This window comes from Nerophis ophidion, linkage group LG29 (assembly GCF_033978795.1).
Source record: "Nerophis ophidion isolate RoL-2023_Sa linkage group LG29, RoL_Noph_v1.0, whole genome shotgun sequence".
Lineage (NCBI taxonomy): Eukaryota > Metazoa > Chordata > Actinopteri > Syngnathiformes > Syngnathidae > Nerophis > Nerophis ophidion.
The window spans coordinates 13,604,623-13,620,264 of record NC_084639.1 but is presented as its reverse complement, the minus strand read 5'-3'; the positions used below and the strand labels follow the sequence as shown (position 1 = coordinate 13,620,264).

The following is a 15,642-nucleotide window of genomic DNA, read 5'->3' as shown; positions in this document are numbered from 1 at the left end:
CCAGACTACTCTGGGCCTTCGTATTGTGAGGCAGATGCACTAACCCCTCTGCCACCGTGAAACCCCGGGTTATGGCTAATTGTTATATATATATATATATATATATATATATATATATATATATATATATATATATATATATATATATATACACAAAGGACTGTCTCAGAAAATTTGAATATCCTTTATTTTCCGTAATGCAACTAAAAACATGAAAATGTCATACATTCTGGATTCATTACACATCAACTGAAAATATTGCAAGCCTTTTATTATTTTATTATTGCTGATAATGGCATACAGCTTAGGAAAACTCAAAAATCCTATCTCAAAAAATTAGAATATTTCCTCAGACCAAGTAAAAAAAAAAAGATTTATAACAGCAAAACAAAATCAAACGTTTGAAAATGTCAAATAATGCACTCAGTACTTGGTTGGGAATCTTTTTGCACGGATTACTGCATCAATGCGGCGTGGCATGGAGGCAATCAGCCTGTGGCATTGCTGAGGTGTTATGGATGCCCAGGATGCTTCAATAGCGGCCTTCAGCTCATTTGCATTATTGGGTCTGGTGTCTTTCAGCTTTTTCTTCACCATACCCCACAAATTCTCTATGGGGTTTAGGTCAGGAGAGTTGGCAGGCCAATCGAGGACAGTAATGCCATGGTCAGTACACCAGTTACTGCTGGTTTTGGCACTGTGAGCATATTTGAATTTCAGTCTTCATTTATTTACACATATACACACATAAAACTCCTCTACTCATTGTTGTATTTGAAAGTGCAATGCTTTGCAGCCAGTAGCATAGCCTTTGAAGGAGCATAGGTATGGGCAGCATCTGTGAAAGTTAATTTGCAGGAAAGTAGTGAGTTCAGGGTTGAATTGTCCATCCTCGTTCTATTCTCTGTCATTATCTTTCTAACCATCCTGAACACCTTCTCTGATGATGCATTGCTGTGTGGCCCGCACAAAAGAGCCTTCATCAAATGCACCAAAGTCTAGAATCTTCCATAGTAAAGCTTCACCGTCATCTTTCGGGAATGTAAACAAGGAAACACCGGCTGTGTTTGTGTTGCTAAAGGCGGCTGCAATACACCGCTTCCCACCTGCATCTTTCTTCTTTGACGTCACCATTATTAATTGAAAAAAATGCAAAATATTCAGCAACACAGATGTCCATAATACTCTGGAATTATGTGATGAAAATAGAGTCTTTGACAAGTAAACGGTGCTGGAACAAAATGTCATCTATAATGCGTGACGTCACGCGCACGCACCATCATACTGCGGCCTTTTAGAATGGTAATTCCGCGGGAAATTTAAAATTGCAATTTAGTAAACTAAACCGGCCGTATTGGCATGTGTTGCAATGTTAATATTTCATCATTGATATATAAACTATCAGACTGCGTGGTCGGTAGTAGTGGGTTTCAGTAGGCCGTTAGTAATTTTTCCTGATTAAGATTATTTTTAGAATTTTGACGACATGTTTTAAATAGGTTAAAATCCAATCTGCACTTTGTTAGAATATATAACAAATTGGACTAAGCTATATTTCTAACAAAGACAAATCATTATTTCTTCTAGATTTTCCAGAACAACAATTTTAAAAGAAATTCAAAAGACTTTGAAATAAGATTTAAATTTGATTCTACCGATTTTGTAGATTTGCCAGAATATATATTTTTTTAATTTTAATTATAAGTTTGAAGAAATATTTTACAGATATTCTTTGTTGAAAAAACAGAAGCTAAAGTGAAGAATCAAATTGAAATGTATTTATTATTCTTTACAATAAAAAAAATAAATTTACTTGATTTAAATTGTCAGGAAAGAAGAGGAAGGAATTTAAAAGGTAAAAAGGTAAATGTGTTTAAAAATCCTAATATCATTTTTAAGGTTGTATTTTTTCTCTAAAATTGTCTTTCTGAAAGTTATAAGAAGCAAAGTAAAAATATAAATGAATTTATTTAAACAAGTGAAGACCAAGTCTCTAAAATATTTTCTTGGATTTTCAAATTCTATTTGAGTTTTGTCTCTCTTAGAATTAAACATGTCGAGCAAAGTGAGACCAGCTTGCTAGTAAATAAATACAATTTTAAAAATAGAGGCAGCTCACTGGTAAGTGCTGCTATTTGAGCTATTTTTAGAACAGGCCAGCGTGCTACTCATCTTGTCTTTACGGGCACCGCGTTGGTGATCCCTGGTCTATTGGGATCAAGAGAACCCACAGGAGGGCAACTTATACAAATACATTTTCGCCTGAGCTTGCTCACAGTTTTTAAGGCCTTTGCTGGCAGGATTTCGCAATGTCCGAGCGAGGTGGACTTACTTGTTTAGATATTAAGTCAAACTCCCGGCCAGAAGAGGAGGAGCCTCTCCCCCTTTGCTTCAGGCTATGAGGAAACACAATAAAGGTCAGATGTATTTTCATTTAATCGTATACAACACTGACATGTGACACATTTTTCTTATGCACAGTCTTGATCGATCGATATACAATACAGAGATTCACCCGGCCACAACATCAGGTACGCCGACACCTGCCTACTGCATCCCTCGTCCCGGTTCCCGTGGCTGTAAAAACCACAACGGTGTTAAGACGAGCGTCTCCGTCTCTCTGTGGAAGAAAACATGCTGAAACAAAGATGTAGAACAGAAATATGAAAGGGAAATAAACAATTACCAACATTGAAATTTGGATGAAGAATCGGGCGTTTGCTTTGCGGTGAAACACAGCCTGCGAGGGAAAAGGAAAAAGTCAATTAAAAGTCGGGAGCGAAGGAAACAAGATGTTGCCGTGGCGACGTTACCTGTCTTATTTTGCACCACGACCTTGATCAGAAAGGCGATGATGAACAGACTTAAAGGCAAGATGAGAAAATAAGCGTAGGATCTGGTCTCTCTTTCTACAGTATGAACACAAACAAACAAAGTTGCATCCATTCTTGTGATATTTCTAACATTGCATATTTTTTTCTCTCGTGACATTACATGTTTTGTCTTTTTACTCTATTTTTTTGGTTCCCATAAAAATCTGATAAAACAGAACATTAGGTCTTTTTTCTCCCACCATTGCAACTTTGTTCTAACATTAGTAATACACAACATAACATTACACGTTGGTATTACGACTTTATTCTTGTAACTAGGGATTTCCCATAATAGCTTTTTTGCCAATATCCGATATTGTCCAACTCTTAAAGGCCTACTGAAACCCACTACTACCGACCACGCAGTCTGATAGTTTATATATCAATGATGAAATATTAACATTGCAACACATGCCAATACGGCCTTTTTAGTTTACTAAATTGCAATTTTAAATTTCCCGCAAAGTGTCGTGTTGAAAACGTTGCGGTATGATGACGCGTATGATAACGCGTGCGTTTGACGTCTCGGTTTGTCACGGACATTATTTTCCAGCCCGATCCAAGCTATAAGTAGTCTGCTTTAATCGCATAATTAAACAGTATTCTGGAGTTTGTGTTGCTGAATCTTTTACAATTTGTTCAATTACTAATGGAGAAGTCAAAGTAGAAAGATGGAGGTGGGAAGCTTTTAGTCTTTAGCCACACAAACACACGGTGTTTCCTTGTTTAAAATTCCCGAAGGTGAAGCTTTACTATGGATCAGAGCGGTCAAGCGAACATGGATCCCGACCACATGTCAACCGGCAGTTTTCGGTGAGAAAATTGTGGTAATAAGTCGCCTCTTACCGGAGACATCAGCGGAGCTTCCGTCCTGCTGCAGCTGCGTGACTTCCCTCAGAGACTCTGGCGTCAACACACCTGTGGTCACACCCCTCCGACTTTCAGGTACTATTTAATCTCACTGAAACACTAGCAACACAATAGGCAGATAAGGAATTTTCCCAAATTATCCTAGTAAATGTGTCTAATAACATCTGAATCGCTCCCACTGCAATCGCCTTTTTTTTTTTCTAGTCATTCACTCTAAATTTCCTCATCCACAAATCTTTCATCCTCGCTCAAATTAATGGGGAAATTGTCGCTTTCTTGGACCGAATAGCTCTAGCTGCTGCTGGCTATGATTGTAAACAATGTGAGGATGTGAGGAGCCCTACAACCCGTGACGTCACGCGCAGATCGTCTGCTACTTCAGGTAAATGCAAGGCTTTTTTATTAGCAACCAAAAGTTGCGAACTTTATCGTCTATGTTCTCTCTTTCCAGCAAAAATATGGCAATATCGCAAAATAATGAAGTATGACACATAGAATGGACCTGCTATCCCCGTTTAAATAAGAAAATCTCATTTCTGTAGGCCTTTACCTACCGATTCTGATATCAACCGATATATACAGTCGTGGAATTAACACATGATGATGCCCAATTTTGTTGTGATGCCCCGCTGGATGCGTTAAACATTGTAACAAGGTTCAAATCAACTCAAGTTATGGAAAAATATGCCAACATGGCACTGCCATATTTATTACTGAAGTCACAAAGTGCATTATTTTTTTTAACATGCCTCAAAACAGCAGCTTGGAATTTGGGACATGCTCTCCCTGAGAGAGCATGAGGAGGTTGAGGGGGGCGGGTTTTCTGGGTAGGGGGTAGCGGGGGGTGTATATTGTAGTATCCCAGAAGAGTTAGTGCTGCAATGGGTTCTGGGTATTTGTTCTGTTGTGTTACGGTGCGGATTTGCTCCCGGAATGTGTTTGTCATTCTTGTTTGGTGTGGGTTCACCAAATATGCACCATGGCGCATATTTGTAATCATGTTAAGGTTTATACGACCACCCTCAGTGTGACCTGTATGGCTGTTGACCAAGTATGCTTGCATTCCCTGGTGTGTGTGAAAAGCCGTAAATATTATGACTAGAACGACACGGAAAGGAAGAAACCTTTTAAGGTTGATTGGCGCTCTGTACCTCCCCCTACGTCTGTGTACACAGCGGTGTTTAAAAATAAAATCATACATATTACTTTTTGAAACCAATATCGATAATTTCCGATATTACATTTTAAAGCATTTATCGGCTGATAATATCGGCAGTCCGTTATTATCGGACATCTATACTTGTTACACTTTTTTTGGGTGCAAAATTGGGACTTTTTTGTAACACCATTTTACAACTTTAACGACTTCTCTATTCTAACGTTAAAATGACACATCGTAACCATAAAACGTTGTTTTCGTAACATTATGTCTTTATTTTTACCACATTCTTTTCTTTCCTTGTGTAACTTTGTGCGACATTCTGACTTTATTCTTGTTATTATACATTTGTTGTCGTACCATTAAAACTTTGCATTCGCAATATTACAACTTTTTTCTGAACAACATTGTAACTTTCCTGTCACAAAATTCCAAATGTGTTAAAGTTACCATTACTTGACATAACATTAAAACCTTGTCTTCGCATCGCAATATTACGACTTTATTTCTGACATGGTGGCTTTTTTTTGTAACTTTACGACTGAATGATTGCAACATTTAAACTTTGTTCTCAAAAAATTATGACTTTGTTGTTGCACTACTATGACTTTTTTTTTTTATAAATTACATCGTTCTCTTCGTAACATTACAACTTTTTCCTTGTGATATTTGTGTTTTTCCTTTCGTCAAAGTTCCAACTTTCTTTCAATAATATTTACATGACGTAACATCGCATTACTAACTCGTCTTTCAATACTACCACTTTATCATGACTTCTTGGCTTTTTCTACATAGCATTACAACTTTGTTCTTGTGAAATTAAATATTTTTCTTGTAACATAGCAACTTGTCTGTTGTAAAATTACGACTTTGTTCTTATAACGTTAACATTAAACATCCTAACATTAAAACCTTGTGTTAGCAACATTACAAATGTATTATGACATTTTTTTTTCTCCCAACATTAGCAGTCTTTCACGCTACACTGTCTTTTTTCTTGCACTATAGCGACTTTTTATATTGCGACTTAGTTCTTAAATGAATAAAACACACCGCAACATTACAACTTACGACTTTGTCCTTGTAACACGTCTTTTTTTTATTGCAACATTGCGACTTTTTTTGTACACTTCATCTTTTTCCTTTTCCTATAATATCTTTTTTCACAACTTTTACGACTTCACCACTGTGACATTAACATTATACATCCTAACATAAAATTTTGTCTTCGCAACATTACGACATATTTTCTTGTCTTTTGACTTTGTCTTTGTAAAATTACGACTTTATTCCTGTGACCTTTTGGCTTTGTTTTCTTAACATAACAACTTTATTCCTATGACATTGCGACATATTTTCTTATGACATTTTGACTTTTTTTTCGTAACATTAAGACTTTTTTCTTGTGACATTTAGGCTCTGTTTTCGTATGATAACGACCAGCATTTTTTCTCTCTGCCTTTTTTTTCTTGCACCTTTGCGACTTTTATATTACAAGATTGCGACTTTGTTCCTAAATTAATAAAACACAACGCAACATTACAACTTACGATTTTGTCCTTGTAACACGTCTTATCTCGCAACGTTGCAACTTTTTTGTAACACTTAATCTTTTTCCTTTTTCTTATAACACATCTTTTTTCACAACTTTTACAACATTACCTCTGAAACATTAACATTATACATCTAACATAAAACCTTGTCTTTGCAACATTAGCATTTATTTTCTTGTCTTTTGACTTTTTTTCCCGTAACATTATGACTTTATTCTTGTGACATTTTGGCTCTCTTTTCATAACATAATCACTTCATTGTTATGACATTTTCACTTTGTTTTTATGACATTACGAATTTATTTTTGGGACATTTTGGTTTTGATTTCATAACGACTCACATTTTTTCTCGCTACACTGTCTTTTTTTCTTGCACCATTGCAACTTTTATATTGCAAAATTGCGACTTAGTTCTTAAATTAATAAAACACAACGCAACATTACGACTTGCGACTTTGCCCTTGTAATACATCTTTTTTTCTCGCAACGTTGCAACTTTTATGTAAAACGTCATCGTTTTCCTTTTCTTATAACATTTTTTTCACAACTTTTACGACTTCCCCACTGTAACATTAACATTACGCATCCTAATGTAAAACCTTGTCTTCGCAGCTTTACAACATATTCGTTTGTCTTTTGACTTTGTTTTTATAACATTACAACTTTATTCTTCTCACATTTTGACTTTGTTTTCGTAACATTAAGATTTTTTTGTATTGACGTTTTGACTGTTTTCGTAACATTACACTTTTTCTTTTATGCCATTTTGACTTTTTCGTAACATTACGTCTTTATTCTTGTGACATTTTGGCGTTGTTTTCTTAACATAACTTTATTCTTCAGACATTTTGACTTTTTTCGCAACATTAGGAATTTATTCTTATGACATTTTGACTTTTTTTCGTAACATTACGACTTGTGAATGTGGAAATAGTGTCAAAGCGTTTTGAGTTCCTTAAAAAAAGGTAGAAAAGCGCTATACAAGTACAACCCATTTCCCTTTTTCTTGTGACATTTGGCTCTGTTTTCGTAACAAAACGACTTCATTCTTATGACTTTTACTTTTTTTTTCCGTAACATTACGACTTTATTCTTGTGACATTTTGGCTCTGTTTTCGTAACATAACGACCAGAATTTTTTCTCGCTACACTGTCTTTTTTCTTGCACCATTGCGACTTTTACATTGCAAAATTTAGTTCTTAAATTAAAAAACAAAACACAACGTAACATTACAACTTATGACTTTGTCCTTGTAACACGTCCTTTTTCCTGCATCGTTGCGACCTTTTTTGTAACTCTTCATCTTTTTCCTTTTCTTATGAAACATCTTTTTTCACAGCTTTTACGACTCCCAACAGAAAACCTTGTTTTCGCAACATTACGACCTATTTTTGTCACACCTATGGATTGTTTTGTTCATGTTATGTTCTGTTTTTTGGACACTCCGTTCCTGTTTTGCACTTTCTGGTTTGTGTTGCTACCTTGACAATTTATTAGTTTCACCTGTCATGTCACGCACCTGTTCAATCACTGATTATGTCACTGCTATTTAAGTTGTCTTTTTCTGTTCTTCGTCCTGGCAACATCACCTCGATCACCTGCTACGCTCCTTGCTATTCGTGCTATTGATCCATGCCGCGTGTTTCGGTCACAGTAATTGTTTCTGTTATTTATGCCACAGTGCAAGTTTTTGTTTCGTGTTTATAGTTATAGCCTCTGTGCTAGTGTTTTGTTATATAGCCCAGTTTTTGTACCGCCATTGTACGCGCCTTTGGTTTGTTCCTGTTTTTAGTTTTACTGTTTACATAAAGATGTCTTTACCTTCACGCCATCGCCGTTTCCACTCCATACGCTTTGCATCTCGGGAAAACAACTCTAGTCCAAGTCCTACTTTGAATATTTTCTTGCGATACGTCTTAAAAAAGTGCTATATAAATATAATTCACTTAACTTTCTCACGCTATTGCGACTTTTACATCACCATATTACGACTTTGTTCTTATAACATTAACAACACCCACCTAACATTACAACAGTGTCTTTGCAAAGTTACGACTTTATCTTTAAGACATTGCAAGTTTTTGCGATTTGTAATGTTTTCTTTTCAATACGTCATGGTGGAAGTACACTTAGAAAAAAAAATAGTGTTTGTAAATAGTGAGTGGAATTGCAGGGGAACAAACAAACTTGAAAGTAGTGTTATTTAGTGGTCGATGTCACATCAAATTTCTTCCCCCCTGCAAAAACCTTCCCCCCGGAAGACATTTGGCGTGACAGCCCCTCCAATGCCTGAAGGACCCCAATGAGGGTGGAAGGACCTTAAAGCAGCCCACACAGCTGCCTGTTTTACAAGCATTATAATTGGCTGATTGTCAGACTAGAAAAAAAAAAAAAACGCGATTGTAATTGGGACGGATTCCGATGTTTTTAGACACATTTACTAGGATAATTCTGGGAAATCTCTTATCTTTCTATTGTGTCGCTAGTGTTTTAGTGAGTTAAATAGTAGATAGTCGGAGGTGTACGTCCACGAGTGTCTTGACGCGCAGTGTCTCAGGGGAGTCGAAGGCAGCTTTATGGACGGCACAAGCTCAGTTTTTCTCTGGTAAGAACTGACTTTTTAACCACAATTTTCTCACCGAAACCTGCTGGTTGACATTCCGTCGTGTTTCATGTTCGCGTGACCGCGCTCTGATCCATAGCAAATTTTCACCTACAGGAATTTTAAACAAGGAATCACCGTGTGTTTGTGTGGCTAAAGGATAAAGCTTCCCAACTCCATCTTGCTACTTTGACTTCTCCAATATTTATTGAACAAATTGCAAAAGATTCAGCAACACAGTTCTCCAAAATACTGTGTAATTATGCCGTTAAAGCAGACGACATTTAGCTGTGTGTGCGCGTAGCGCTCATACTTCCTAAAAAAACCTGTGACGTCTTCCGTACACGTCATCATTACTTCACGTTTTCAAGACGAAACTCCCGGGAAATTTAAAATTGCAATTTAGTAAACTAAAAAGGCCGTATTGGCATGTGTTGCAAGGTTAATATTTCATCATTGATATATAAACTATCAGACTGCGTGGTCGGTAGTAGTGGGTTTCAGTAGGTCTATAAGAGTCGTATAACTTGGTATTATCACGCCCTCATTGGGGTCCTTCAGGCATTCGAGGGGCTGTCACGCCAAATGTCTTCCAGGGGGAAGAAATTTGGCGTGACATTGCCAACAAAGAAAAATTGTGTAATAAAATAGTTACCTTGAAAATCCACTTTTGTTCCACTTCCAAACAGAATGTTGCCACAGGCGGCCAGCGCACAGTGGTAGGTGGCGTAATCAGTGACATCGCTAACAGTCGTGAAGAGCGCATACAAGCATCGTTTGGGATTCTGCGTCCCGTCGCAATCTTCTTTTGACGTTCCTTCAGCCTGGATGACGCCGGAGCGAGGTCCAAATCTCAGCCAGTAGACGTGACGATCCTCTCGACACGTGAGGTTGTCGTGGTCGAAGAGCAGCCGGCAATGGAGGGTAAAAGAGTCGCCTTTACGAAGCGGGCTTAATTCCGCCGGCCACTGCATGAGAGATGTGATCTTAGCGTCCGCTGGGAACAATAAAAGCTTGTTAGCGTGACGCACATCAAAACATGTCCAAATGGCTTTTAAAGTCCTACTGAAATGAGATTTTCTTATTCAAACGGGGATAGCAGGTCCATTCTACGTCAGACTTGATCATTTCGATGTATTGCCATATTTTTGCTGATAGGATGTGGTAGAGAACATCGACGATAAAGTTTGCAACTTTTGGTCGCTAATAAAAAAGCCTTGCTTGTACCAGAAGTAGCAGACGATGACTTCACCCGTGTGAGGGCTCCTCACATCCTCACATCGTTTTTAATGGGAGCCTCCAACAAAAAGAACTATTCGGACCGAGAAAACGACAATTTCCCCATTAATTTGAGCGAGGATGAAAGATTCGTGACTGAGGATATTGATTGCGAAGGACTAGAAAAAAATAAATAAAGTTAAAAAATAAAGGCGATTGCATTGTGAGCGATTCAGATGTTTTTAGACACATTTACTAGGATAATTCTGGAAGATTTCTTATCTGCTTATTGTTTTAATTGTGTTTTAGTGAGATTTTAAAGATTGTAAAGACATACCTCGAGGTCGGATGGCTGCGGTGAACACGCAGTGTCTCAGAGAGAAACCGAGGAGCCAAGCTCACAGCTGCCTTTTAAACAGCTGCTGCAGGACGACGAATAATCCATTGATGTTTCCGGTAAGATATATGTCACAATTTCCCCATCCAAAAATATGCTGGTTGACGTAGAGAAAACATGTTTGCTTCACCGCTTCACAACAAACAAAGAAACACCGGCTGTTTTTCGGTGCTAAAGGCAGCTGCAATACACCGCTTTCCACCAACAGCATTCTTCTTTATAGTCTCCATCATTAAATGGACAAATTGCAAAAGATTCAGCAACACAGATGTCCAAAATACTGTGTAATTACACCACGAACAGAGACGACTTTTAGCTGTGTTTGGTGCAGCGCTAATATTTCCCTACAGTCGGTGACGTCACGCGTACGCGTCATCATTCCGCGACCATTTTAACAAGAAACTCGCGGGAAATTTAAAGTTGCAATTTAATAAACTAAAAAGGCCGTATTGGCATGTGTTGCAATGTTAATATTTCATCATTGATATATAAACTATCGGACTGCGTGGTCGGTAGTAGTGGGTTTCAGTAGGCCTTTAAACGGGGATAGCAGGTCCATTCTATGTGTCATACTTGATCATTTCGCGATATTTCCATATTTTTGCTGAAAGGATTTAGTAGAGAACATCCACTATAATGTTTGCAACTTTTGGTCGCTAATAAAAAAGCCTTGCCTTTACTGGAAGTAGCAGACGATGTGCGCGTGAAGTCACGGGTTGTAGGGCTCCTCACATCCTCACATTGTTTACAATCATGGCCACCAGCAGCGAGAGCGATTCGGACCGAGAAGGCGACGATTTCCCCATTAATTTGAGCGTGGATGAAAGTTTAGTGGATGAGGAAAGTAAGAGTGAAGGTCTAAAAAAAAAAAAAAAAAAAAGACGAGGGCAGTGGGCGCGATTCAGATGTTATTAGACAAATTTACTGGGATAATTCTGGAAAATCTCTTATCTGCTTATTGTGTTACTAGTGTTTTAGCGAGATTATATGGTCGTACCTGTACAACCTGAGAGTCGGAGGGGTATGGTGACCGCCAGTGTCTCCAAGGGAAGCCACGTTTCTCGACGAGGCGCAGGTAGCCGGGCTGAGATTTTTTATTTCTTTCCCTCCTCCACGGTGTAAGCATCCGACGGTAGGGGGCGGCCGGTGGGAGGAGGCAAGAGAGTTCGCAGCTGCAGGAGGTACGACGCAAGCTATCCGCTCATGTCTACGGTAAGAGCCGACTTATTACCACCATTTTCTCACCGAAACCTGCTGGTTGACATGTGGTAGGGAAACACCGCTCTGTTCCATAGTAAAGCTTCACCATCATCTTTCGGGAATGTAAACAAGGAAACACCGGCTGTGTTTGTGCTGCTAAAGGCGGCCGCAATACACCGCTTCCGACCTACATCTTTCTTCTTTGACGTCTCCATTATTAATTGAACAAATTGCGAAAGATTCAGCAACACAGATGTCCAGAATACTGTGTAATTATGCGATTAAAGCAGACGACTTATAGCTGGGATCGGTGCTGGAACAAAATGTCCGCTACAATCCGTGACGTCACGCACACGCGTCATCATACACGTCGTCATACCGCAACGTTTTCAGCAGGATACTTTGCGTGAAATTTAAAATTGCAATTTAGTAAACTTAAAAAGGCCGCATTGGCATGTGTTGCAATGTTAATATTTCATCATTGATATATAAACTATCAGACTGCGTGGTCGGTAGTAGTGGGTTTCAGTAGGCCTTTAATTATGAGAATAAATTTAAAATGTCACATAAAGGGCCTGATTAACTAAGTTTGCGTGTACTAAAATACATACAAAAAATGAAAGCACACGCAAAACGCTTACTTGAATTGCGCCTGTCAAGTGGGCAGAATAAGGTGTGCAATCCATTCAGCCTGTCTGAATATGCAAAATATACGCTGATCATCAAAACGACAACAGTACCATATTTTCCAGACTTTAAGGCGCATTTAAAATCCTTTTTGTTTTTTTCTCAAAACTTGACATTGCGCCTAATAAATGGAATAACTCTGTTTTTTATAAATTGTTGATTTATATAGGCTAGTAAGGTAAAGTGTTGTACCTGACAAGTTTCGGCTACCTTGCTTCTGGTTTTGCTTACTGACCTCAAAGCTATTTTACTTGGTACATGGTGTGATGATAAGTGTGACCAGTAGATGGCAGTCAAACATAAGAGATATGTGTAGACTGCAATATAACTAAAGTAAACAACACCAACATGTTATATGTTCCATTGAAAATATAGAACATTACACACAGTTCTCAAAAATCTCTCAAAATGTTTTAGTACGACTTTGGTAAGCTATGAAGCCACACCTCTTTATGGATTGTCGACGCATTAAACATAGGAGTATTACTATGGTGTGTGTATAAGATAAGACATATTATCTGCCGTTTTGTTTCGCAATATTATGCAAAAGCAACTTTTCTTATCTTTTGGTACTTGCTGAACTGTATTTAGGATCTGCATAAGTCCTGAAGAATTGCGCGAGTCCACCTTTGTTGTCAGTGCCAATACCGTACTTCTTTTTCTCTATCTTCTTGTTATGGGACATTCATCCTCCGCTGTTGCCATTTCTAATATAAAGTAGTGTAAAGTTCTTACTTATATCTGTCAGTAAACTCGCCATGAATGCACTAAAACATACGTAGTGAGTTTACATTATTCACACAAGGAACTTTAGTTATTAGATAGTTCCAGTCGGACTTTTTTTTCACGGGTGTTGTTGTTTCCAGATGAGGAGATGCTGCTCCGTTATTGATTGAAGTAAAGTCTGAATGTCATTAAAACAGTTAGCGCCATCTTTTGACACTTCTTCCACACCCATCCTTGCACGCTACACCGCTACAACAAAGATGACGGGGAGAAGACGCTGCTGAAGGTGAGCCACGTAAATAAAACCGCCCACAAAACGGCTTATCCGGAAGCGGCTTGAAGATGATCTGTAAAACATCATCAATGCAACATTTTGACCAAAGAACCACGATTGCATGTTATGTAGACCACAAGGAAGTCTTTTACATTTAGAAAAATTAAAATAATATGACTCTTTTCATGTGTCCTATGATCTGGTGCACCCTAAATATATAAAAAGATTAAAAAAAATCGACCATTTTCTTGGTATAAAAAAATAGACCTTTTTGCTCAATATGTTGAAAAATATTCTTAAATTAAATAAATGCTGGTGCCATTATCTTGACATAATGATATGCGCTCGGCATCAGGATTTTATTGTCAAGCTTGTAGTAAGAAATGATTACTTTAAAAAAAGTAGTTTTATACTTGTGAGTGTTGATGACACAGCTTTGCAATAGTTAATATTCTAGTTTCAAGCATGTTTTACTCAATATAGGTCATAAAATGTCAGCTACAAGCTGTAATATCTTACTGAGATCATTTAGGACCAAAACACTTAAAACATGAGAAGAAATATCAGACAGAAAATAAGCTAATATCACCCTTATTTGCGATATTTAATTTTACTTAGATTTCAGTTTTTGCAGTGTGCATGATTACGAAAAGGTTCCCTGTTTGCCAACAAAGTAATGAAGGGCTAACTCCTTAACAAAAGATGTCCGCCATCATTCCGAGAGCGAAGAACACAACTCACATCCTCCATGAAGAAGCATCATCCACAAAAGAGTCGCCTTCATCATGTTTGTCTTCTGCATGTTCCGCGAGTAAAAAGACGGCAAGAAGATGTCGTGAAAAGTGCGACGATGCATTTGACCGAAGACTTCCTGTCGCCTCCTTCTTGTGTGCAAAATCTTCAAGGTTTTTAGGTCACTTCGAACAGAAAGTTCAAGAAAACCTTTAGAGCAGGGGTGTCAAACTCAAATACAGAGTGGGACAAAATTTAAAACTGAACAAAGCTGCGGGCCAAGATTGAACAAATTAACCCTTTAATAGGGACCCAAACAAGTTTTGCATTGAATATTGAACAAGCAAGGCTTATATAACTTTATAGTGACATACCAAACCCAGTTTCAAATAATAATAATTAAAAAATATCAATGGCATATCAAACAAAATAAAAACACAAATTTAATGCCTTTTTTCGGCGGCGGGTTTGAGTTGGGGCAGGGTTCGGTGGTAGCGGGGGTGTATATTGTAGCGTCCCGGAAGAGTTAGTGATGCAAAGGGTTCTGGGTATTTGTCCGGTTGTGTTTATGTTGTGTTACGGTGCGGATGTTCTCCCGAAATGTGTTTGTCATTCTTGTTAGCTGTGGGTTCACAGTGTGGCGCATATTTGTAACAGTGTTAACCTTGTTTATACGGCCACCCTCAGTGTGACCTGTATGGCTGTTGACCAAGTATGCCTTGCATACACTTGTGTGTGTGTGTATGAGCCGCATATATTATGTGAGTGGGCTGGCACGCTTTTTTTATGGAAGGGTTGTCCGGGTGGGAATCGGGAGAAATTCGGGAGGGTCACTGAACTTCGGGAGTCTCCCGGGAAAATTGGGAGGGTTGACGAGTATGAGTATTAGCGGTGAATGTTAATTTGATATAGCCTCAAGGGCCAAATGAAATTACACGGCGGGCCACATTTGGCCCGCGGGCCAGAGTTTGACACCCATGCCTTAGAGTTTTACATTTTTTTATTTTTTATACTCGTCTGATGTTGACTTTAGTGTTTAATATCTTAATTTACTTTAATTTACTTCCAGTCATGATTTAGATATTTTGTATTTATTAAGTCCTGGATGGTAATGGCAATAAAATAAAAAGTGTGTGTGTATATATATATATATATATATATATATATATATATATATATATATATATATATATATATATATATATATATATATATATATATATATATATATATATATACAAAATCCATTTCCATATGAGTTGGGAAATTGTGTTAGATGTAAATATAAACGGAATACATTGATTTGCAATTCCTTTTCAACCCATATTCAGTTGAATGCTTACAAAGACA

At 37.8% G+C, this 15,642-nt stretch overlaps 1 protein-coding gene across 1 annotated transcript; it reads right to left on the bottom strand.

Moving 5' to 3' along the window:
* Positions 1-2,418: 2,418 nt before the first annotated feature.
* On the bottom strand, positions 2,419-14,511 carry LOC133545886 (uncharacterized). Its single transcript, XM_061891601.1, has 6 exons — positions 14,302-14,511; positions 9,714-10,055; positions 3,720-3,791; positions 2,814-2,909; positions 2,691-2,740; positions 2,419-2,620 (listed from the first exon to the last, which is right to left on the bottom strand). Exons 1-6 carry the CDS (start codon positions 14,414-14,416, stop codon positions 2,528-2,530), a joined length of 768 nt encoding a protein of 255 aa, XP_061747585.1. The 5' UTR covers positions 14,417-14,511; the 3' UTR covers positions 2,419-2,527.
* Between the last annotated feature and the right edge of the window lie 1,131 nt (positions 14,512-15,642).

Excerpts from the sequence above, each read along its gene's own strand:
- LOC133545886 (XM_061891601.1), bottom strand. The coding sequence starts at position 14,416 with ATGCATCGTCGCACTTTTCACGACATCTTCTTGCCGTCTTTTTACTCG. Across the intron at positions 10,056-14,301 it reads GATGCTTCTTCATGGAGGAT|CGGACGCTAAGATCACATCT; the intron begins GTGAGTTGTGTT and ends TATTGTTCCCAG. Across the intron at positions 3,792-9,713 it reads AACAAAAGTGGATTTTCAAG|GTGTGTTGACGCCAGAGTCT; the intron begins GTAACTATTTTA and ends GTGTGACCACAG.